This window comes from Protopterus annectens, chromosome 8.part0, assembly GCF_019279795.1.
Source record: "Protopterus annectens isolate FY-2018-M chromosome 8.part0, PAN1.0, whole genome shotgun sequence".
Classification (NCBI taxonomy): Eukaryota; Metazoa; Chordata; order Ceratodontiformes; family Protopteridae; genus Protopterus; species Protopterus annectens.
The window spans coordinates 325,738,238-325,763,618 of record NC_056741.1 but is presented as its reverse complement, the minus strand read 5'-3'; the positions used below and the strand labels follow the sequence as shown (position 1 = coordinate 325,763,618).

At 36.2% G+C, this 25,381-nt stretch overlaps 1 protein-coding gene across 1 annotated transcript in view; it reads left to right on the top strand.

Annotated features, from left to right (window-relative positions):
• The window catches only part of PDGFC (platelet derived growth factor C), a 2,060,917-nt gene that overhangs the window by 1,997,469 nt on the left and 38,067 nt on the right, over positions 1 to 25,381 (top strand). Inside the window, exon 5 of the mRNA XM_044079820.1 lies at positions 17,380 to 17,597. Coding sequence (XP_043935755.1) covers positions 17,380 to 17,597 — 218 coding nt within the window. The remainder of the gene's footprint in view (positions 1 to 17,379; positions 17,598 to 25,381) is intronic.

Below are 25,381 nucleotides of genomic sequence, written 5' to 3'. Positions count from 1 at the left end.
ACTAAATTGTGTTTTTACAGTAAGAAGACTGAGACTGCAGTTCTAATGGCAGTAGAAAGTTAGCCTGGCCTGTCTGAATTGGAAAAAGCATGGAGAGGCTTAATGAGAGAATTATGTGTTGTAGCTAGTTGTTTGATTTGTTTCTGATACCTTTTCACTTTTATGCATTTAAAGTGTGTTTTTGCATTAAGGCAGTGACTGCAATTCTAGTGGGAGCAGAATGGTTGCATGGTCTGTCTCAGCTGGGAAGCACACTATGGAGCTTAAAGTAACAATTACTTGTTGTAGCTAATTGGTACCTTTTCACTTTTGGCCAGCCAAAGTGTGTTTTTACATTAAGAAGACTGGAACAGCTATTCTAGTGGCAGGAGTAGGGAAGCCTGATCAGTCAGAGTTGGAAAACACACAGGGAGGCTTAAATTAAGAATTGCTTGTAGCTAGTTATTTGATTTGTTTTTTATTCATTTCACTTGGCTGGTCTATCCAAGTTACAAAATGCACAGGGAGGCTTTAAGTGAGAATTACTTGTAGCCAGTTATTTGATTAGTTTCTGATAGCTTTTCACTTTTGTCTGTATAAAGTATGTTTTTTACATTAAGAAGGCTGTGACTGTAGTTCTAGTGGGGATAGAAAGTAGACAGTCAGAGCTGGAATGCACACAAGGGAGCTTAAAGTGACAATTACCTATTGTAAGTAGTTGGTACCTTTTCACTTTTGGCCAATCAAATTGAGTTTTTATATTAAGATGACTAACTCTGCTGTTCTGGTGGATGTAGTGAAGTAGTCTGGTCCGTCTGAGTTGGGAAACACACAGGGAGGCTTAAAGTAAGATTGTTGCATCAGCCAGAAGGCTTTTTAGGGACTTAGTTGGGTGTTAATCTGCACTTGAGAGCTACTTTTGCTGTGATTCTACATTAAAAAGTTCCAGGATCATCCATCTTGTGGCAGAAGGTGTTTACCTGGTCTCTCTGAATTTAGAGGCATTCCAGGGAGCTTAAGGTTCTGTCATTTATTGGCTAGAGGGCATGCAAGTTAGTTTTCTATATTTTCTGTCTGATTTAAATTGGGCATGTTGCCATAGATCTGTTCACCACTCAGTGGTGGTTAGCAGTACCCTGTATAGTAGAAAACTTGTAAAGCTAGTTTAGGATTTTAACAAGTAACACACAGAAAGGCTTTGACTGGATCTAAGCTTACGGCACTAGATGATGTCAAACAATACTAATATCATAGCACTAACATCTAGCTTTCACCCTAGACACTACTCAGGTGACCCTTGTAAAACCAAGACCTTAAACTTTAATAGCCCAACCCTAATACAGGTCCTCACAATTTGCAATTTCCTTATGTCTCTGTGGACAGCTTGGTGGATATGGGCACCTTGAGGCAATGCAGCAATTATCTCCTGTACGTAGTCAACCTTTTAATCCTTAAAGAATCTAACACAGTATGTAATAGATATATAACTTCCTTGGTGGCAAAATTCTCACTTACAAACAAGGTTGTAAAAAACAACACACTACATCTTCACACAATACCATTCACCACACACATATGTCTTCTTATTCTGAGAAACTTAAAAGAAACCTCTCCAAACCTCAAAGACCTACTAAGCTATCAAACTACAGCACCTACCCTCAGCAATCACTAAAGCACACACCAAAAGCAATATCTAGTGCTGCACATAAGCCTACACCCAATGATATCCCAAGAGCAAATCCCATAACCTAAGCAAACACTTACCTAGTACTTTTGTCATAGGATACACTATTGTATGACACATAGTCACCAGGATGAACAAGGAGAAGATGATGGTTAATTGCCTATCTGGAGCTAGGATCCACAATGTCATGCATGATCACAGGTCACTGCACCACAGGTACCAATATGATTCTATCATAGCTCATGTGGGTGGAAATAACCTGAGGTGTAATTCAATGAGTTATATGAAAACAGACATTATGCATCTCTGTATTAAGCAGCATTATACCTTCAGCAAGGATGATGCCACAGTATAAACAGAAAAGTATTGATTTTAATAACTGACTTAGTTTCGGGTGGCACTGCAGGGGAATCTGATATCTATCAGCATGGGAGGACATGATTAGCAGACCACTTTGTTTTGCCAAGGATGCTCCTTGGACTTTCATATATCAGCTAAACCTCTATGCATCCCCTTACAGCCATTTTTAGGCAATATTAAAATGTCAAAACTACCAACATAGAAATAAAAAAAAACTCAAAGCAATCTTAAGGCATTACTGCTTAATGCTAGAGCCTAAACAAGAAACTCAACAAACAACAAGCTCTTCTTACCCTGAACAATGTAGACATCTGTGTTGTTACTGCAGCTTGGTTTAAAGTCACAGAAACTACTCCAGTAGTGGAAGGCTACACTGCTTTCCACACATTTAGATCAACAGCAGCACAGACAGGGGCTAAAGCTGGAGGTGTCTCAATCTTTGTTACCAGCAAATACAATTCTAGGTTTGTTAAACAGGATGATGCCCTGGAGTTCATCCATGTCCAAGCCTTCATAGGCAAGGTTCCCTACCATGCACTGGCGAGATACTGTTAACCCTGTATGATCTATGAAGCTTACAACTCTTATCTAGACCTACTGGAGGCACTAATCATCCAACCAAATACCTTATTCATGGGAGACCTTAATTACCACAGGCACAGCATTTCCTAGACGTCCTCACTATAAACACCCTGGACCAGATAGTGCACTCTCCAGTGACAGGATCGAACATATTGGACCTAGTACTCACCAACATGGGAGAGCATTGCAACCCCCCCATGTTGTGTTCTCACTGGTGAAGTCAGCCACAAAGCTGTCTCCCTTGATGAAGTAATTAGCTTGGATGGACAGTTAGGACCTATACTAAAGTAAATTATATACCACCAAGAGACAATTTGTCAAAATTCATGGCTCCCTCAAACCCTGAGAACACAGCTACCTATGCAGAATTTATTTAGAGAAACCCTTTGCAAACATGTAAATTACTGCATTACTGTACTTACCAGAAGAAAGTCAATATCTAACACCAAAAAAAAAAAAAAAAACACACTGGTGAAATCCTTACCTTAACAGACTGTATAACAAAAGAAAAAAGTTATGAGCAAAATCAGAAAGATCAGTTCTCGTGGAGACAAAAGCTGTCTGAGTCAACTAAATAAGAAACTAAGAGGTCTAATTAAGTACAGCAAGGCCAATTATAGCCTCCCAGGCTAAGGACAATCACAAGGCCTTCTTCAGCTACGTCAAGAATCTTAAAGGTAATACTCAATAGTGTGCAGAACTGGTGGTAAATGGTACAACCTTCATTGACCAAGGTGACATAACAAATCTACTGGCTGATAAGTTCAGTTCTAACTTCACCCTGCATTTCCCCTTGTGAAATCCCTTCTGCCATATTCCCCAGTAATCAACAGAGAACAGGTCATGGAGGTGCTCTTTAAGACCAAAAACACTCTTTTCAGTGGGCCCTGACAATGTACCTGGTTGCTTCCTAAATAGTCAAAAACATGACCTAGCAGGACCACTGGGGCACTGTTCAATTACAGCCTCAAAAGAAGCTACATGCCAGGTTAATTGAGTGCTGCAATGGTCATCCCTTTTCATAAGAGTGGACCATCAACTTACCCTGGGAGCTACAGACCCATCAGTATGACACATCTAATATGCAAAGCCTTGGAATGTATTATCATGGAAATAATCAACAAGGACATTGGCAACCTGCAAACACTGGACCCTCCCAGTTTGGCTTGACTAAGGAAAGGCCTTGCCTACTTAATCTGGTAGACTTTTTTGAGAGGGTCACCATGGTTATGGATAAGCAGAAAATGGTGCACACTGGCTACCATGACCTGTACAAGGAGTTTGATACAATACCCCACTCAGGTATTGTCACCAAATTCTCAGAACTAGGCATAAATCCCTGTATAGCTCACTGGATTGCCATCTGGCTCAGAGATAGGACCCAAGAAATCAGGATCAGTGAAACCACCTCCACCAATTGACTAGTCACCAGTGGAGTACCCCAGGCTTCTGTGTTGGGCCAGCTCCAGTTTGGCATCTAATTCTTGGAAGTCACTAATATCCAAGGCCTCTGGCTCACCATGTTCACAGATGACTGTAAATTTGGAGCTATAATAGATTCCCCCATGGCACCAACATTCTACAAGAGGGTGTAACACAAACAAGTGACCAGTGCAAAAGCCACAGATTAAAACTCAATGCAAAAACTACATTATAGTGCCCATTGGGGAAGCATCCATCCAAGCTAATTATTTCATTGGTAAAACAGCCCTAAGTGTTGACTTAATAGTTAGGGATCTAGGAACATATGTAGACAGTAATCTGGTATTTCACCAACACAGTCAAGACAATAAGAAAATCATTTTATGTCACCAAGCTCATAAGCAAGGTTATGGCATCCAGGTCCAAGGACGTAATAGTACCACTCTACTCATCTCTTAACAGAACCATCATTGAGTACAATACCCCCTTTGGCATGTACCTAGCCAGGTACTTGTAACAGTTGGAATGGGTTCCTCTCCAGAATAATCCAGGGTATAATTACCCTGTCCTACACAGATTGCCTTAAGGTCCTGTGAGCCTCTTCAGATCCAACTCTGATGGATCTCTTGCACATCCACAATACAAACAACACCAGAAACACTACATCCAAGGACCTGAACTTTGTCTGCAACATAAGTGGAACCTGCTGGAGGGACCAATATTGTGTCTCAAAGGATCCCTGTACTATGAAATAAGCTCCCCATCTACATGAAGCAGAGTTCATCTCTGACCCTGTTCAAAAGAACCTTGATCACTGGATAGGAAATCTTGGATTCATCCTTGGCTTGGCCTCCATGCCTCTGATGGACAGAAGTCAGCAGTAAGTAAATGAATCCCCAGCTGACATACTCCCATGCACATAACACCTAGTTACCTTCTTACTAATGTACCCCACCTTATAGGTGTCAAAGGAGCTCTGGAGCAAAACTGGGTTGGGTTTTTATAGCTAGGCTTGTAAAGATCCTGACGTTTGTTAACTTAGTATGAACCTATGAACCTATGAATTAAAGTAATGACTTAACCTGATAAAACCATTCCACTGTCTGCGTTTGGCAAGTGTCCATTCATTCCTACACCCCACCCTGTGCCACTCCATTCCATCCATATACTCGCTTTCTTGCTAATTTTATTGACCCCTTCCTTGTCTTCCCTAAAATAAACTTGGCATAGAGGGCACCCTGGATATAGGAGGTTTAGTTATCATCTCTCAGGCCTTCATCCTTATGGATCAATGTATGATAAAAACATAGGATAAAAGAAGCTATGAATGAACAAAGGTCATTGGACAGGGCCAGCTTTTACATCTTTTCCTGGTTTTCATAATTGTATGTGGTATGTCTAATTTAATTTTGTTTTATGTCACCTTAATTAAATTATGGTTATTGTAACTGGTGTTTTGTTAAAAGCATTTTGATACAGTGGACGTTGTTTCTTAGGTGCTATTTGTCCATTTACTTAAGGTGGATTTAAACCCTGGCACACATCAGTGTCAGTGACACCACAAGTGCTCATCTTTGGTACAGAAGACTATGAGCTCTATTTCCTCATCAGGTAGATGTTTTGCCACATAAGGACTTGCTGAACCCCTGAACATGTCATCTTTCAGATGAGATGTTAAGCTAAGTGTACATCTCCCTGAGTTGTTAATAACTCAGGTGGATGGATGCAAAATATCCCACAGCATCTATCAAAAAGAGTAGTGTTTTTTATTGATATATACATTACATATTATTTACATACTTACATATGTACATTATTTACATCTATTTACAAATTTCCATACATTATAAACTTCTATTTAAGCATTTCTCCCACTCTTTTATCCACAACTAAAACATTATTTTCCCTCTTTCTTTGTCAAACTCCATTTTCCATTATATTTGATTTAACTTAGTCTCTCGTTTTATATAGTCCATGGAACAAAATATTACTCTGTCCATTTTTCTTCACTTCCTCTGGTTTTCTTACACCATAGTAACCAAGTTATATTATGTCAATATTTATTTGCTCAAATTTTAACAAACCTTTCACCCTTTTATGTTTATGTATTCCTTTCCACAAGTTATTAACTCTTTCACATTTCAAAAACACATGCTCAGTAGTTTCAAACTCTCCACATTTATTACATATTCTGTCTTGCTTTTTCTTTTGTGGCACATTTGCCTTAACCAACAGTTTTCTAATAGACAATCTCCATAAAAAATCATTACATTAATTCATAGGTTCATAGGTTCATACTAGGCTATCTGCCCTAGGGCATTTATAAGCCTAGCCAGAGTGTGTTTGGCTTTCACCACCCATTTTAAATTAATTTTGCTATGCCCTTTTTCGAGGTTAGTATACTGTGCCTCTGTCTAACAGTGACACAGAAGTGATACCCAGGGTAAAACTACGATCTCCCATTCACTCATCAAGATTCCTCTTGAAGAGAGTCAATGAGGGACTCTGCCTAACCTGGACTGGGATTTTATTCCAGAGTGAAGGGAGCCTCTGGGTTATGAATCTGTCCCTCCAGCATGTCCTATTTATTTCAGTGCTGAGGTTCAAGTCTCTCAAGCACGTAGCTCGATGGGATTTGGATTTTCTGAGGTGCAGCATGTCCATTAATTCCGGGTTGGACATGGCTTTATACGTCAGGCACAGATCGCCTCTGAGCAGGTGGTATGCCACTGAGTAGAGCTGGAGTTTCTTTAACCAGGCAGCATATGGCATCTGTTTGAGCCCTTTGATCCTCTTGGTGAGGTACTTTTGGGGTCTTTCCAGTTGCTGCAGGTGTCTGGTAAGGTACATCCCAAAAGGGGCATTGTACTCAATTATGGGCCTGATGAGGGATGAGTAAAGAGGCACGATGACCTCCCCTGATCTAGATGTGAATCCCTTCATGATTAGGTGGGCTATATAAAATGTTTTTCTAACCATATTTATTGTATCTCATCATTATGTTTTCTTCCCTTATCTATATCTAAATCTTACCATGGATTAATGCAGTAAAATGCTCTCATAATACTTAAGTATCATTCCTTTCTAATTTTTCACATATATTCTTTTTATATCCCGCGGTGGTGGTGCTGCGGTAGTGTTGTCACCTCACAGTAAGACGCTGTCCGGTTTGATTCTCAGCTAGAGCGTCTTCTGCGTGGAGACATGCGTGAATGGGCATACCTTTGTTGAAGGTTGTGCATTAGGCCTGGCAAGCCAGTATGTAAAAATCAACTGCCAATCATTAGCGGACCGGAGTTCCGCTGTGGCGACCCCTAACCGGGAAAAGCCAAAAGACACAAACAAACATTCTTTTTATTTTCCATAACACAATTTTGTTTGAGTTCTCTTTCATTTCTTCATTCACATTGCTTTTACTTCTTTTTTTAACTTCCATTCCTTCCCACAATTATTTGTATTTATAATATAGTATAATTTCTATCAAGTTTTTATTTTCCTTCATAATTCTTTTTAAGACCTTATATAAAATTAAAAGATGCTGCATGTACTATTGGGTTTATTAAACCCAAGCCTCTTTTCTCATCTTTCATTTATGGAATCCCCCTCGACTGGATTCAGTATAGAGCCCCATATAAAAGAAAATATAATCATCATTAGTTCCTTTTCATACTTAATAGGAATCATATAGATGTTAGCAACATAAGCAATTTTTTTCTATTACTATGATGTTCAACAAGTATGCTTTTTTCTACATGAAAATCTATATGATTTCCAAAAAATAGTCTTATCCTTTACTTCTTTGAGTGCATTATCACATTGTAGTTGTCTGTATTCATTTCTTTCAAACATTATTTCTAATATATCTTTATATTTTTTCATTGAACTCAATACCTCCTATCATACCTTCAAAACCAAATCCTTTGTTTTTGTCTTTATTTATACTTAAACAGATTTTTTTATTATACTTAATTTTTCATTTACTTCTTCCATCCATACTTTATTTTTAACAATTAGTACAATATAATCTACATAATTATGCATTATTGGCATTTATACTGCCTTCATCATTTTGTATCCACCACTACTTGACATTTTATTAATTTCCTTCACTATTACATTCATAAATAATGAGAAAATTACACCACTAGCTGGGCAGCCATGCTTTATTCAACATTCTATTTTTATTTCTTCCGCAATCCAGCCATTTACATTTAGTTTCAGATAATTCCTTTCATAGACAGATTTTATTACTTGTAATATTTTTTTGCTTATATTATATGCCTGTAAAATTCCACATAATGATTTATATTGAATATTATCATAGGTTTTATTTATATCCCCTATCATAACCTTTGCGTCTACATTTTTATTTATGATATCAGTTATTTCTCTTATTATCCATAATAACTCTTTAACTTCCTTTTCCTTGTCTTCCAAATACATTTTGGTCATATATTCTGTCCATGTGTTTGTAACATTTTTGTTATCATTCTAATAAAAAAAATATAATCCATATTATTCAATGTTATATGCCTCCAGTTTTTTATCTCCTCTTTATTTCCTTTTTTAAATATAAATGTTATAACTCCTGCACATATCTCTTTCTCATTAATTCCAGTTTCTAACCATTTATTCGTAACTTCTATAAAAATATATTTTGCCACTCTATTTCTTTACACATGCCATATTCAATTCCATCTGGTCCTGTTGCAGAACTGATGCTAATATATTTTAGAATTTCCTTCAATTCTTTTGTAGTTATTTTTTTCTAAATACTCATTATTTTCATTGTTTAATTTTTCTCCTTTATAAATTTGTTCAATGTTTTCTTCTCTTTTAACAAATAATTCTAATACATATTATTTAATTGTTTCATTTATTCCCTCTTGGTGTCTTATTTGCTTACTTTCTGTATTCTTTAATTCTCTTATTTTCCTTCTTTTGTTATTTTACTCATATATGGGGCTACCTCTTTTTTCTTTCCTTGTAAACAATATTTTTGTTTATATAACAGATTAATTTTAAATTGATTAATTTTATATATTTATCTTTCGTTTTCATAAAATAAATGTTTCTTCTCTAATAAGTCTCTGAATGTTTCTTGACGTAATATCTTATATCTCTCTTTTTTCTTTTCTTTTTTTCCTTATACTTAAAACACTTTTTATATTTTCCTTTAAAATTAAGCCACTAAACAGTCCAGTACTCATAAAACTCTCTCATATTCATATTTTTCCATAATTCCATAAGTTATTTTTTCTCTTTTAAATTTAATTCATTTTTATTAATTATATTTATTTCTTTTACTATTCTTATATATTCTTCATTTTCGTGCACTTTAACCCACATAGCCACATGATCCAAAAATGCAGCATATTTAATTCCCTTTTCTTTAACTTTTAAATATTTATCCATGGCCAGAAAATGTGGTGCAAGCTTTTAAAATAATAAATTTCTGTCCTAATTTCATTCCTTTTGTAGGGCCAGTGGTTATTCTCCCATACACTTAACTTTCCATTTGTCATAATTACTTTAACCATTTTAACATCACAATTGGTGTTACCTTTTTCTTAAATTACAGTTAAAACTACCCACCACTATAATGTCCATATTTCACAAACATATTCAAGAATTTTTTAAACATCATTTCTATCTCATTTTTGTTACATATGGATATAAAGCTATAATTCTATGCACTTATCTTTTTCCATCTCAAGTCTATTACCATAATTCATCCTAGCTCCACTATGGTTACATCTAATATTTTAATGCTTTCTTGATATAATATACATATGCCTGAGCATGTTTCTTTCTGCGTTTATATCACGTAATTGAAAGATGAAAATAACGAACGCTATTTCATCGGCCCCAAAACATCTAAACATGAAAATATCGAACATTCAGAACAGTGAATTTTTTCCCATGGAAAAAATTTGCTGCTCCAAAACACATACACACAACACACGCACATCAAACAAACAGCAACCCCAAGCATACACTTAAATTCCTACATCTAACGCTACACTAAACTAAACATACCCTACTATCTACCCACTTACCTTAAGCAAACCCTAACGTCCGTCACTATCGCACACTCACCTAACCCGCGCCGTAATCCTAACTCACTTAAACCGCCCCTAACCCTAAAGTCTGTCACTATCGCACACATGCCTAACCCGTGCCCTAACCCTAACTCACTTAACCCATCCCTAACCCTAATGTACAAACAATCGCACACTTACCTGAAGCCAACCCTTAACTTTCCACCACAGCGCTAAGAACAGTGAAGCCACAGAAATGGCCAACCGAATTCTTTCGCGAGGAAAGAATTTGCTGTTCTGCAGCTTCGCTATTCTTAGCATTCACTGAATAGTGTTCGATATCAGAACATTCGAAGTTTTAATACTTCGATGTTCTGATATAAACCCTTTCTTTCCCTATGTTCTGAACTACCACACCATTCCAAAGTTTTTCAGTTTGTGTTCTTTCATCCTCTGTTAATAATCTGACAGATTCTAAAAGGAATAATATGTGCATCTACTGCAGCACACCATTGTAATATACCTATTCTGTGGTAAGTGATTTGATGCCACAGTGGTGCAGCGGTAGCATTATTGCCTCACAGCAAGAGGTTCTCCAGTTCAATTCATAGCTGGGGTGCCTTCTGTGTGGAGTCTGCATGTCCACCCTGCATTCGTGTGGGTTTCCTCTGGGTGCTCCGGTTTCCTCCCACATAACAATGACATGCAGCTGGAGTGTTTCTCCCGGCCTCTGCTGAAAATTGCCTTCACTCCAAGTTGGACTTTCCCAGTTAACAAATGTTAAATAAATAAATTCTCCTCTTAAGATTTTTTTATACTGTTCAAATTTAAAGCTATTTTCAGTTTTTAAGAACAGTTAGTATAATCAAATGTTTATCCCTTTCCTTTCTTAGTTTCTCTAAGCATTATGTTTTTGAATTTTCTTTTCCTTTCTTTAACTCTTTTCCCTATTGAATTAACTTTTATTTCTTACTGTATGTCAGTCAGCTTCTTCCTAACTTGTCTCCTCAGTTTCATTTTCCTTTCTTTCTTCAGCTTCATGTACAACTTCTTTATCACTCACATCTTTTTGTACATTTTTTGTATAACACATTCTTGTATCTCTTTCTCCTGGATAACAACATTTTCATTTTCTTGCACATTCATTTCACATTCTAGCCATGAATGACCAGTAATGCCACATTTTTGATACTTTAAAATCACAATTTTTGCATTATGCCCTGTTTTACCACATAAATAACATATTTTTTTATCACAAGTCTTTGGTTGACCCCTGTATTTCACAACCCCCCCCCCCTATTACCATGAGCATTAATAATACTAGGTACATGCATAGCATTATCATTTTCCATTTTCAGTATTACTCCATATTCCCAGACACAGTCCATAGTCTTCTTTTCTCATATTTTTGTAGTGCCCATTACTTCTTTACATATAGTTAACAAATGTTCTTTCAGTTCTTTTGCTTCAACTTAAGTTCTAAACTGAATGATTATTATTTTTTTATTTGTTTGCCTGTTAAAAGCTTGCACCACATTTTTTGGCCATGGATAAATATTTTTCTTTTGTTCATATGCACCCCAAAAAATGTTAAAGGCCTGCTCAGTCTCAAATATCAAGTCACAAAATGTGTTTTTATTAATTAAAATAAATGCTCTTACTTCTTTTGCTTTGAACCCCATATTTGCTATGACAGAGTCCCAAACCTCATACCTGTTCAAACTTTTTTTCTTTTTTAGTGCTCACACATACAGTTTACTTATTTTTGTTTCTTGTATTTCTGTTTTGTTCCTTCTCCAACAGTTTGAGCATAAGTTTTTGTCTCTGGAACTTTTTCTGGCATGGACTCTTTTTCTCCTTTTCCTTCTTCTATTTTTTCTGTGATGCCACTCCTTGAAATTGCTGCTCTATTTTCTGGCTGACTTTGGTTTACCATTTCTTCTAAATAATCATTCTGCACCCCCCCCCCCAATGCACACACACATTGGAGGGTTATCTTTAAAACAATCTCCTTTGAAAGTTTTCCATTGAATCCATCTCTGTTTCTTCAATCTTCTTTTTCTCCAATATCACTGTTTTTTCTGCACCCACATCATTAGAAAAAAAAAACTTCTGCTAGCAATTCTACCATTTCAACTACATTTTCAACAACTTTCACTCCACTTTCAACAAAAGCTGAATCAACTATGTTTTCTCCCTGTTCCTCCTGGCTGCCTCTGCACCTGGACATGAAAAAGGAAGTCAGGATGTGTAACACACAAACTCTTCCCTAGCTACCAAGGGTAGGTGTAGTTCCCTGATGCCCTAGCCAAATTTCCCCTAACTGTATAAATATCACCTATATATGAAAAGAGGCTACAAAGGTTAAACAAACATAACATATACTGAATCTGATTTGTAGCCTCAACATTATTAAAAGATAGCCAGTCCCATGAAAGTCCATTCACATCACCAACTTCCTCACCTATGCTCACAGTTAACAAGTGCACATAAACAATGTAATCTGCACACTTATTTCTTATTTTCTGGTTGGACAACCTTTCACAAGCAAATACCATTTGGTCATGCCAGCTCAAGGTAAACAAATGTTTAATTAGTTGATGCACAGCATTCGAGCACTGTGCATGTGTACATAGTTAGCAATTAGTTAGATAGCAAGCAATTACTTGCCTTATACATCTTACTGGTAATATATTTAAACTGCAACTGCAGGGCATGAACAAGAAATATAAGTAATGAACAACAGTGTTAGCCAAAAAAATTCTTCAAACTAGTATATGTTATATTGTTCCCCACAAAAGGTTTTGCATTCTTGCAGACAGGCTAGTGAAACGTAGCCTTGGACTGAGTCATAAATTAGTTAATATTGATCAGTGCACTACCCTGGCAAAATATTTAAATAAATAAACTATCATATAGCATGCTAACTTATTTAGTAATATGTAATGTGAACATAAGCCACTCTTTTTAATGCAATACAAAGTAGTGAAACATCATTTCACATTCCATCCTTAAGTACATTGTATTTCAGTGTAATGCAATGCATTAGCAGCATTCTTTTATTTGCTTATTTATTTATTCAGGATAAAAATCAGTAATGAAATGTAATATGTTAATAATAGGTTTGTAACTGGCCATGCAAATTATGTTTCTCTTTATGACTAGTAAGTCTCTTAAACATATTTAACACCAATGAAGTGCCATATGAAACATAAGCACTAGTTTGATCAGTAGTAAGGTCAATGTTACAGTTTTAGAGACACCAACAATGTTAAATGAAGGCCCCTATCTTAACTAAAAACATCATGGAGTCCACAGCAGTGTAAGTGGAGTTAGCTTATCTACAGCAAGATAAATTGAGGTTGCTGGTACCTCCACAGAATTATCAGATCTAGGGCTCTTGATAACATTGTCCGTCACTTGCTGCAGAGGGTTAAGGCTGGGAGCTGTAGTTCATGTGGTACACATTTTGATTCCTCAGTCCTAATTTGCCTACTGTGTGACACCTAACCAGACAGTGTTTGTTGGCAGCTGGAAAAAGTGGTTAGGCTCCTCAATGGAACTAAAATGGGAAAACTTTTCAGAAGGGTCAGTACAAATTACAACACTCAGGGGATCACAGGGAACTGGTTCAGGTGAAGCACAGTGGGAATAAATGACAAAGAAATAGGATTAAGGAACTGTGAATGCCCATTGCAGTAAGCAGAACCAGGAGGACCAAGCATGGTTAACATCATCAGTGGATATCCTAGCAGACAATGGTTTGGTGGCTATCCATATCAGCATTAAATGCTTCTAAGCTCTTCATATTAGGGATCATCAATTACTGTGGAATTAATGTCTTCCCAACAGGATTGTCAGATTCCCATGATTCACTATTTTGTAACAGTCAACCAAAGAACTGAAATTTACTCATATAGTGACACCTTGAATTTATTTTTTCACTGAAGTCAGAGATATGTTTAATGGTTTAGTGTACTAATTAAGCCAGGTGCTTCATGATGGTTAACAGGATCACTGGAATCCCATACAGTTGTCACTTTCACGTAATTAAGTTTTGTTTTGTATTAACAGAATTTATTTTTTCAGAATATCCAGATGTCTACTTGAATTTTAATAGAATTGAAGTAGTGTTAGTTGTTTTTTTTTCAGAGCGGTCATTACCCATTTGACTTATTAGTTTTGGAAGATCTATGCTGCAGGTTTTCCTTCTTTGGCAAATTCTAACAATATATATATATATATATATATATATATATATATATATATATATATCAAAATAAAGTGACGTGCTATGGTTGGAGCTGGTACAGCCAGCGGCCAAAGAGTTTGACAGTCCAGCTCTACTTATGTGAACCCTTAGGAATTTGTTCATAGATTTTCTTTTCCATATTGTTAAGCTATTCATTTGGTATAAAGTTCTGTAGAATATCACTTTCACTTGGTATCACACTAATACTGACAATGTGAGACTGCATTCTTACAGCTCAAACAAATGAAATAAAGCAGGGATTCTTTCAAAGGTTTGATATGTAGTGCCATGGTGATTTAAAGATAGAAAATGTACACTTTAATAAAAAAAACAGTAGCTGGTCAGATGAATATAAACACTGTCAACATTTGTGCATGGTTTCTGTACAAATAATTGAAAAGCACTATGGAGACCAGTACATATCAACTGTTGGCATTTTCAGTAGATGTCCACTATGAAAGTCATCAATGAGGTCTGGCTTGTACGTGAGAAGTTATGAACCTTTCGTATAGACCTGAGGCTAAAATACCTACTTTCCTTAGAAGTATTTTAGACTGCTGTACATTAGAGTAATGCGGTGAAGAAATGCACAGTGGCATACTTCTGCTGTATTTGATTAATGGATCTAAATCAAAAGTTGCATTATTGGTTCCTCACAAGATTCTTCCATTTTAGCAGATATGATTTGTAGTTGTTAGACATAAAAATGCATAGCAAGATAATAAATACACCTGGTATAATTATCCTTTATAGGTGATATTCTCAATCAGCTTTGTTGGATTCTTTCATTTCTGCTGTAGATCTCCAGAAATCAAGGATCCATCCACAGCCTCTTTTTCACCATCTTCCCACATGAGGTCAAGGTGTCATTTTGACAGTAACAATTAATTTTGAACATAAAACATCTGACTAAATATAAAGTGCCCCTTTAAAATAACTGCCAAGAGAGACATTACTGAAATTTTGTTAGTCAATGCTTTGTTGTTTTCCTGTACAGTGTTGCAGTTTTAATTGTGGAATCATTTCTATTACTAAAATTGATGTGGTGTATATAGCTTATAAAGTATAATTTTTAAGCACGTGTATTTATTTTTTGTTTGTCTGCTGTTTATAAATTGTGTTTGCATTTAACATGTCACACTGCTGTGGCAGCTAGTGGAGCTCAGGAATACAAATATTTCATTAGCACTATATTTGTTCTGTTCTGTTCCATCTCTTAGATTTAACATTTCTCTAATATGAAGATCAGTTCAGAGAACAAATATCATGACTAATTTGCAGTATTAAAAGTTCTAATCACATGCTAGGAGAGCAGTACATGTGCTGTTTTGGTAAATCTTTTCATGCCACTTTTGTCTAATCATTTTCTGATGGTGTTATCGCAGGATGCTGGAGCTTGCTTTGTCATATGTACTTTAGTACAAGTTTGAGTAACACTGGGAAGAAAAAGCAAGTTTCTTGTATTTTTAAAATCTTTCATTTTCTTCAACATTGTGTGGCATTAGCAATGTGTATATATATATATATATATATATATATATATATATATCTACAGAGAGAGAGATTGACAGAGAGAGAGAGAGATCTGGATGCTACGCAAAGCCTCATTTTTTTTGGGGGGGGGTTGCTGCTGGACTCAGAAAGAAATAATGTTTTGCAGGGTTGTGAAGTCAGTAACTTAGTCAAATGATTTTGTGATCCTTCAATGTTTCATTTACATGATTTTTATCTTGACTAAGAGAGACATGTTTTTGTTTATAGACTCCTTATTAATTAGTCTATAACACAGTTTATGTATAATTTGATAAAGATCAGAATTATTTTAGTTCAGATAAGAAGCCATAAAACAAATAGACGTGACTATGTGAATTAATCCTACATCAGTAAATGTATCAGATTTACTGTTACCATTGAACTGAAGCCATCACTGTCGCACAACAGTAAGCAGCATTTAGACATGCTTTTGTCCTTTGGAAAGAACACACAACATGCATATGTGACATTTTCTCATATTTTAAATGAACATTTTCTTTAATTTAAAGTAGAGTATTCCTAAGACAGTGAGAAAGTCAGCAGTTAGAAATGAAATCATTTGTTTTCCTCCAGTCAATTATTTAACCAGCCAGCTAATGATTATTTTTTTTCTAAGAAAGCAAGCTTAATAGCCTTGTTATAACCAGCTTGACTGACCTCTGTACCTAAGCTGCATCAGTTAAATACAAATTTGTCTGCATATTCCATTGGACAGCTGAATTTAAATAAAGTGCCCACATGCTTGAAAGCAAGCTGCAGAGCAAATTATTTCCAGTTTATTAGTCTATCACTTAGGGTGAGTGCTTGCAGTTAAAAGTAAGTATTTTTCAGGAGGCATACATAAAAATAGTGCAGATAATAAGTAAGTAGTGTTTTACCTAACAAGTATGTGATCGCTGTGTCAGTTTGCAAAACATTGCACAGGTTCCTGGGAAGAATGCATAATGCTCCATTAAGCGCCAGAAAAATAACAGGACCGTTTAAGAAAATCAAGTAGTAGTATATCATGTAACAGTTTTTTTAAATGCAATTCATAAAGCTGTTGAACTGGACAAACTCTTACCACCCACAAAAACATATATGGTGTATGCTACCCCATAGTCATCTCTGACTCCTACCATTCCACTACAGTCACATTCCAGTGTAGTCGGCATTCAGTATTGACAAATGAGGTTTTACTTGCTACGCCCAAATTCTGTAGTGCTAGTATATTCATCATGGTGCTGATCTCACTATGTTGATTCAGAAGCAGATTTCTACATAAATATTTCAGTTTTTTCTTACTTGAATCCAGAAACTGTTCAGAATTCCATCTGCTGTACTATGGCTGTGTTTGCTGCAAACGTCTTGGTAGTTTCCTGTACATCTTACAAAACTGCAGCTGTTAAGTTGGTGATGAAATAGTAACTGGTGACCATAGATAGTAGCACTTATATCTACTGTTGGAGAAAATTGTTTGGAAAGTGTGCACTTCTTATGTGCCATTGATACAGTGCATTAACTTTTGCTGTTCTCTGAATTTTCAGTACTGGATCTGAATCTGGCAAAGGAGGAGGTCAGATTGTACAGCTGCACTCCACGTAACATTTCAATATCGCTGAGAGAGGAACTTAAACGAACAGATGCCATATTCTGGCCAAATTGTTTGCTGATTAAGCGCTGTGGAGGGAACTGTGCCTGCTGCATCCACAACTGTGGCGAATGTCAGTGTGTACCCACTAAAGTCACCAAAAAATACCATGAGGTACCGTTTCTTAATGAAAGAAAACTTGTCTCATTTTTAAGTAACAGTGAAGAATCTTTAAGTATGCAATTCTGTTAGGAAATGATTAAACATGACAGGTATTATTTTCATAAGATCAAGTACTCTTGTGACTCCTATCTCATATTTATGTTCTGCACTTGTTAAAAATTCTCTGTTAAAAAAAAAAAAAAAAAACATGTAAGATGAGTTTAGAAATATCAGACTCTTTCCACATGTCCCTGGTTACAACAGGGCCTGATTTGCTGACCCAGTCTTCCTCTCCATTTTGTAACGAGTAAACAAAAGTGTCATGCTGCATGCTTTGTGATTGTTTCTCTGGACATTCAGTTGTTTCACACTATAAGTTATGCAAACTTTTTGCAGTTTCTTCTCCTGATTCTTCTTGGGCTCCAAGCAGACACTGTGGCAAAGGGCTTCACACTTTTTTCTAACTAGTGCCTCCTCCTTTTCATTAGAGTAAAAATGGTCTTGTCATTGTGCTCATCAGTATGAAAACTGCTATCCATAATGTTACTCTGCTTTAGGTGTGTGTGTCCCTCAAGGTCACACTTCATCATTGACCTAAAAAGGCAGATCTTTTCCTGCAGTCTGCCTGTTCATTTAGATAAAAATAGGTCAATTGGCACCCTGAGCATTTCTCAAAGTAGCTCCCTCCTAACCCAAAGGTGAAGACCAAAAAAGTAATTAAAAATAATATCTTCCACATTTTTTATGAAACTGATAAAATTTAAACAAACAGCTTATCTTAGTGCCTTGATACAGTTTCACACTGAAAGTAAAAAAGCAGATTCATTTAAGCAGCCACAATATTGACTATGGTGCCTTGGCTGCTTAAGTGAGTGCCATTGCTACACTCACACCTGATCAGCAATACTTCTGGGGAGCCAGATGTACCCCCCTAACAACTTAAAGCTAGGGCAGCCAGATGTACCCCCCTAACAACTTAAAGCTAGGGCAGCCTCCCCTTTCTCCTGTATTGACAATGGTTTTGCTGCATTAACCCTTTCTTTCACAAACCCATCCACCCCCTTCTCAGGTCTTAGCTAGCGTTTTGCTTGGGAGCACATTGATCATTTCAATACAATTTCAATGAAAGTCAATTCAGTGAAAAAAAAAATATGCTGAAACAACTTTTGCTGAACCCCAGACATAATATTTTTGCATAGGGCAAACCCTCCTGCACATCTCATGTGGGTTTACACCCCCAACTGAATTTACATACACCTAATCCTATATCTAATAACAGTGGAGAAAAGGAAAATCTCCACTCTGGATGAAAGTTGCTTCAGTATAATTTCTCTGCCAAACTGACTTTCTTTAAAATTGAATTTTGTCAATTGACTAGCTTCCATTTGCTCACAAATTCAGTTCCATATGCCATGATGTTCTTTTGTGTTCTCCTTGATTTTCCAAGCTATGGTGTCTTACTCCTCCTCCTCCTCCTCCTCACTGTAATATTCTTCCCTCCGTTATAGTATTGCCTCCTAATCCCTTCTTATATGATCTCCCTTCCCCAGTTATTGCACTTAGCTGGTCTCCTCATTATTTTTTTTGCTGTTATAACACTCAGTAGTGTTCTTTATTAGTCACTGTTACTGCCCTAATTTGGATTCCCTTAATTGTTTTAGTTTCGTCTTGTTACTTTCCTTCCTATAATACTTTTTATTCCCCTAGAAATCCTGTTGCATATAACCATACTCCTTCTCATGTAAATATCAGATAGTATCTAGTGTTACCTGTTGTTAAATTTTATATAGTGAATACTGTACCTAATTTCAATTTGTGCTTAATTTGCATGTTGTCTTTTAATATGTGTGTGTGTGTGTGTGTGTGTGTGTGTGTGTGTGTGTGTGTGTGTGTGTGTGTGTGTGTGTATATGCATATAGGAACCGGCCCTTTAGTGAAACATTCAAAACATCGGGCATTTGTAATGCTGGCACAAGAAATCAAGGTCATTTGATTGTAAATTGCTGGCATTACTTACTGGGAGTTCGCGGAACAGCAGGGATTGGGAATTTTGTTTCTCTGCTTTCCTCAGAACTGAGGTGGTAAAATAAAAAAAAATAAGAATAAATTTGTCAGCCTGAGGAAAATCCTGTCTCACAGATTTGGAAATGTTCATAATGCTTAAAGGACTATTGGGAACTGAGATGCTTGTGGAGAAAATGTTATCTTAAAGCATGCTTACACCGAAGCTGATATGTTCTAAAAGCAAACTTTATGCAACTGTGTACTCTATTAACAAAGCTGAAATAATTTATGTTTTAAATTACTGTGGTGTTGCATTTTGTAGAACAAAATAAGTACCCAGTTTCAGACAAGGATAAAATCCACAAGTGTTTGTATCATAATCCATAAAAATTGCATTGTCTGATACTGCACTTCACATACTTTGAGTCATTTATCAGGCTTAACTAAAAGTACTGATCAACATACTAGCTGTTTTTCAGAACTTATGAGTCAGTGTTGTGATTGGATGTTCACCAATGTTGTAATACCTGTGACCAAGTACATAAGTAAGTCTAAATTGCAGACAGCTGGCGATGGTAAATAAAGCATGAGAAAGCAGAATAATACTTTCTTCCATATGTAGAGGATGTGGGAACTGTGCAGACAGTGATTGGATTAAAAAATATATTATAGTACCCTACTCCAATCTCCAAAGTCCTAGAGTAATTAAATCAGAGCCGTAGCTAGCTACCTGTTTGTGATACCTTGTGTGAGGCTGCCAGCCCAGCTAGCTAGAATTTTGTAAATAATCCTATGTCATTTATAAATATTAATATGATCCATAGGCTTGTCTTACAAATGTAAGAAAACTATATGTTATGAAACTGTGGGTGCAGAGTGGTGTGTTAAACTGTATTTTATGTGCTGAGCTTCAAAAATGTAACCACAGTGCACCCTACTGGAAAAGAGCAAAACTCTAAGAAAATAAGTTGAATTGCTTATGATGGTGTTTATCTCAGCTAGGAAACAGAATATCTCCAGCTAGAAATTCTTTCTATAGTCTGGAAATAGAAATACTTACAGGTTTCAAAGGTGGATGTGTTTAACAGTTTTACAACTTCCAGTTCTAGCCAAAACTTCTGAGAGATAAGTATTTTTGACACAGAGGTGTTCAATTGTAAGTTCCCATTAGCCAGGGAACTAAAGGCAGAGGTGACAAGAATGATGTAATCTGAGATAACCCAGCAGATATGTTGGATAGTAATTTAAGAACTATCCCAGAGAATGAGTCTGTGCAGTTTGTATTTGTCTTTGGATCTGACAACATTCTCTCATTCAGCAATTGCATTTGCCTGGCTCTGTAAGCAAGATTTAGGTATAGTATTTCTCTTAGAGATAGATAGGAATATAGTAAGATCAGTTTAGGTGTTTTCTGTATTTATGTGAGTCTGTCCTATGTTGTTTTAAAGTATTTCTTGTGATTCTGAACTCTGTTGTCACTGTGTTGAGTTATTGAGTATTGTCTTGTGCTTTTATTATTTATTATTAAATATATTTAAGCCTTTTAATTGTGGCTGGTTTGTTTAGCAATATTAACGCTCTTAACATACTTGCATATGTATTTGGTGACACTGTACAGGCCACTCATAAACAGCTTGGCCTTGGTCACATTTACCATTTGGATATTAGTAACATTACACAGTAAAATTGTTCACCCTTTGGGAAGGGCTTTATAGTAGCTGATAAGTAAGGGTGGTTGCTGGCAGTGATATCTACCTTATAGTCTGGGCAGAAGTGGGCATAGCTAGTAAACCTATGCCAGCCTTTCCCATGTGTGTGTGTGTGTTTGTTTATAAATCAAATCTCAAAGTGTGTGTGTCAACTACTTGGGTAGGGACACAAAGCAGTGGTTGGACAGATAAGGTGCTGGTGGTTTTGGCTTGACCACTTGGCTGAGATCTTAACCCTGTAGCTATGCCAGTGGGGAGTCTTACTGGGGATCTGGAGAGAGAGGGAAAAACCAGCCTCAGACTGAGTGTGATCTCTGTGTGCTCTTAAGGGAAATTGGATTTTACTGTGTGTGCACTTGTCATCCTCCCAATGTGCACTTCCCTCACAGGTGTTAGTGGTGAGGACTGAGGATTCTTGAATACCAGGCCAGTGCAGGGGCATTACACCTTGTGCCATTCCACAATTTGTCACCCCTTCAACTTTAAGCTGAGGGGGGAAAAAAGGTCCTTATTCTTAAAAACTGTAGCAAGCCAAGTGGCTTACTACAGCTCAATCCCAAACGCAGAACACAGAGCACTTCAGCTCTTATCACGAATGCAGACAGTATCAGCATTTCTGAATGCTGGTTCTGCATGTTCAAGAAATGAAGAACTGAAGCACTTTATACCTCACTGCAAATGGGGAGCACAATGCTAATTAATGTGGGCCATTTCCCATAAAATGCTTCATTAGCATTTGCAGTAGGTCACAGAGACAGTTCATTGAGGTGCTACACCACTTCATATAACAGCATTTTGACTGGTCTGTGTCTGCTTTTGAAGTGGTTACAGTGAAGTATAGACCTGGGTTACACCTCGTGGTAGCCTTTCTGAATCAAGCCCATAGTTACATGTCTAGGGAACTGAGCTAATTAGCATACTACTCAATTACCTATGAGTAATTGTTGCATACTTGTTGAAAGGTAAACATGATTATATGACAGCATTCATGGACTGCATAGTGTACAGATAGCAATGAAGTATACAAACAATACAGAATAGAAATATAACTTAGTTTTAGCAGTATATATTGCTACTAGTACTGCTTAGGAGTAGTATGTGTCCATAGCATTACAGTTAACAGAGGCATAGCTGGCTCATCTCGTAGCCAGTGACCATTCTTGATGTACAGCTCCACCCACTCAGCTCTTCAAGAGCAGAAAAAAAGGACTTCAGCTTACATTATAGCATGCTAATTGATACATACCAGTCAGCTTCTTATAGCAGCCAAATCCACTTCAGCCTCAGCTCTTCAAGTGAAGAGCAAAAAAAAAAGTATATATATGTATATTAATAGCACCAATAGAGTTAACACAGCCAGATTGGGAGTTAAAAGGCAACTAATTTAATAAAATACTTGAGTAAAAAGCATAAAAAGCTTAAAAATATAAGCGCTTTCTGATCAGTAATTGATCCTTCTTCAGATCTATTTCAGTTTCCATAGTCCACCCTTCATGTATGAAATAACAGTCAATCAAATGGTTATTTACAGGCCAATGCCCGTAAAAACTAAAATTACGTCATTTCTTCTCTAAACAAGTGTGTCTCTTCAGTCTCCACCATTTTAGGGCTGGTTTCAGAGGATAATTTGTATTGAGTCACAGAGGTTTTTAGGCTTGTAGATTGCCAATCCATGACATTTCCGCTAGTTCTATAGTATTATTGATGTCTCCTCCTCTCAAACTTAGTTTTAGTATCTGTAACACCCTGAAATGAAAGCTATGTCCTGCATTCTCATTAATATGTTTCATTAGAGGGTTCTTGAGGTTGATCAATCTGATGTCACTTACATACTTTGAAATTCTTTCCTTTAGTTGCCTTGTAGTTTTCCCCACATAGAAACTTTCACACGAATCACATGTGGCCAGATGTAACACATTTTAGTGGTACAATCTGCATAGAATTTGAACATATATTTATTTCCAAAGATTGGATGTATATATTCTTTCTCTTTGGAAATGAACCTGCAGCATGTCAACATAGGTGCGTACCAAAACAACTTGACATAGCATCACTTTTCTTATATTGATCAATGCATAGAAATTGCTTCAGGTTCTTATTATTTCTGAAAGCAAATCATGGCTTCTCACCCTCTATCCTTTTTAGCTCTTCATCAGTAGTTAAAATTTTCCAGTTATTCCATATAATGTCACAAATATGTCTGATGTTATCAGTATAAGTTAACTCCATTCTCATTTCTTGTCCCTTATTTCTTTTCTGTTTTACCCCTGTATGCCTTTCAGATAAGTATGGTTTTCCTTCTCCTTCTCTAATAGTTTTAACATAATTTGACATTTTTTTCTATTTCCAGGCTGTCATAAACTCTCTGTTCAAAGAGCTCTTCTATATTTAGTATAGCATTTGTAAAGTCTTCTTCCATCATATGAAGTCTAGAGGTTCTTAGAAATTTCCCCTTCAATGTAGTCCGATGCATATGTCTACGGTGCATACTAGATTTGTGGAGAACATTGTTCTTCCAGCAAGTCTTCCTGAATAAGCTATCAATCTTTCCTTTTTCATCATGACAGACATACATCTAAGAAATCAATATGTATGTGTAATCTTGCTGTCTAGTAAATTTTAGGAAGCTTGTAGTTCATTCCAAGTATTCATGAAATCCCAGAAGTTCATCTATATCACCTTTCCATATGAAATATATCATCAACAAATCATCAATATAAAACCAAGTTCAAATGAAATGGATTGTAGAGTGTGGGTATCTCCCCATTGTGCCAACATCAGACAGGCATAGCTGTTGACACATGGGTGTCTCATGGCTCCTCCATGTTGTTGTAACTAAATGACCCTTTCAAACATAAAGATGTTGTGCTTTGGATTCAAAGATGGTGGTCATCCTATAAACACCCTCTATGAGGCTCCTATCCCAGAAATTAAAATAGGTATTTTAATCACCAAGCTGCAAAAGAAAACAGGAAAGTTTACTTGATAAATATATTATAACAAGACTCAGGCACAAAAAAGCAGCTTCAGACGTTTACTGAAGGAAGGTTTTTACTCCTCATCCTGACTGCATCCAGGGAAGCATCCAAAACATGCAAAGACAGGCCTGAACAAACACAACATAATTATAAAATCTGTTAGTTAAAAAATGGCACGACACCTTGGCAGAGCAACAGTCACTATTCCAGTTTTAGTTCTTTACTTACAGTTAATGGAAAGCAAATTTGAAATAAACGCCTCAGATAGTTGAAGATAACCATCCAAATTGATAGCCAAAAGCAAGTTTATGTTGGACAATAACTGTCTGTTAAGATAGCAGTTGTTACAGTTGTTAAAGTTGCACGCCTTCTGCAAATGGTTTACTGTAAAATAGTCAACGAAACACGCTGGCTATTTAAATCCCAGTAAGTTTTTTGAATTAACAGGTCGGTCTTCACCTCACCAAACACCAAGCAGAAACTTGTTCCACAATTAAACAACACAATCTATTATGTGTTGAAATTCGGTCTTCACCTCATTACAAATGGAAACAGCTGTCCAAAATGCACTTTTGAAAGGACCACAATGATGTAGTCTTGTAAATACGAACACTTTATTGACAAAAGACTGGCAAGCGCTTTCACCTTATAGGCTTCCTCAGGCCAAACATATCACAGAGCTTTTAACATATATATATACTTTAGGTCTGTGTGACATCACTTCCCTTGTGCTTAACTCACATTCAAACATTTAAAGCAACACTAACTATATAAAAATGTATATGAAATACAAAGTATAAGGTTGGTCAACTATGATCAGCTCAACATTTTGATGTTATCTTAAATAACCCACTATAGCACAGCAGAGGGTGTTCAAATTTAGAATGAAAGTATGACATTCATATTCATATTTTTATATATATATATATATATATATATATTTATATATATATATATATATATATATATATATATATATATATATATATATATTTATATATTTTATTTTTTATCATTATATAATTGATTTTAATAGTATATAATGACCAACCTTATACTTTGTATTTCATATACATTTTTATATAGTTAGTGTTGCTTTAAATGT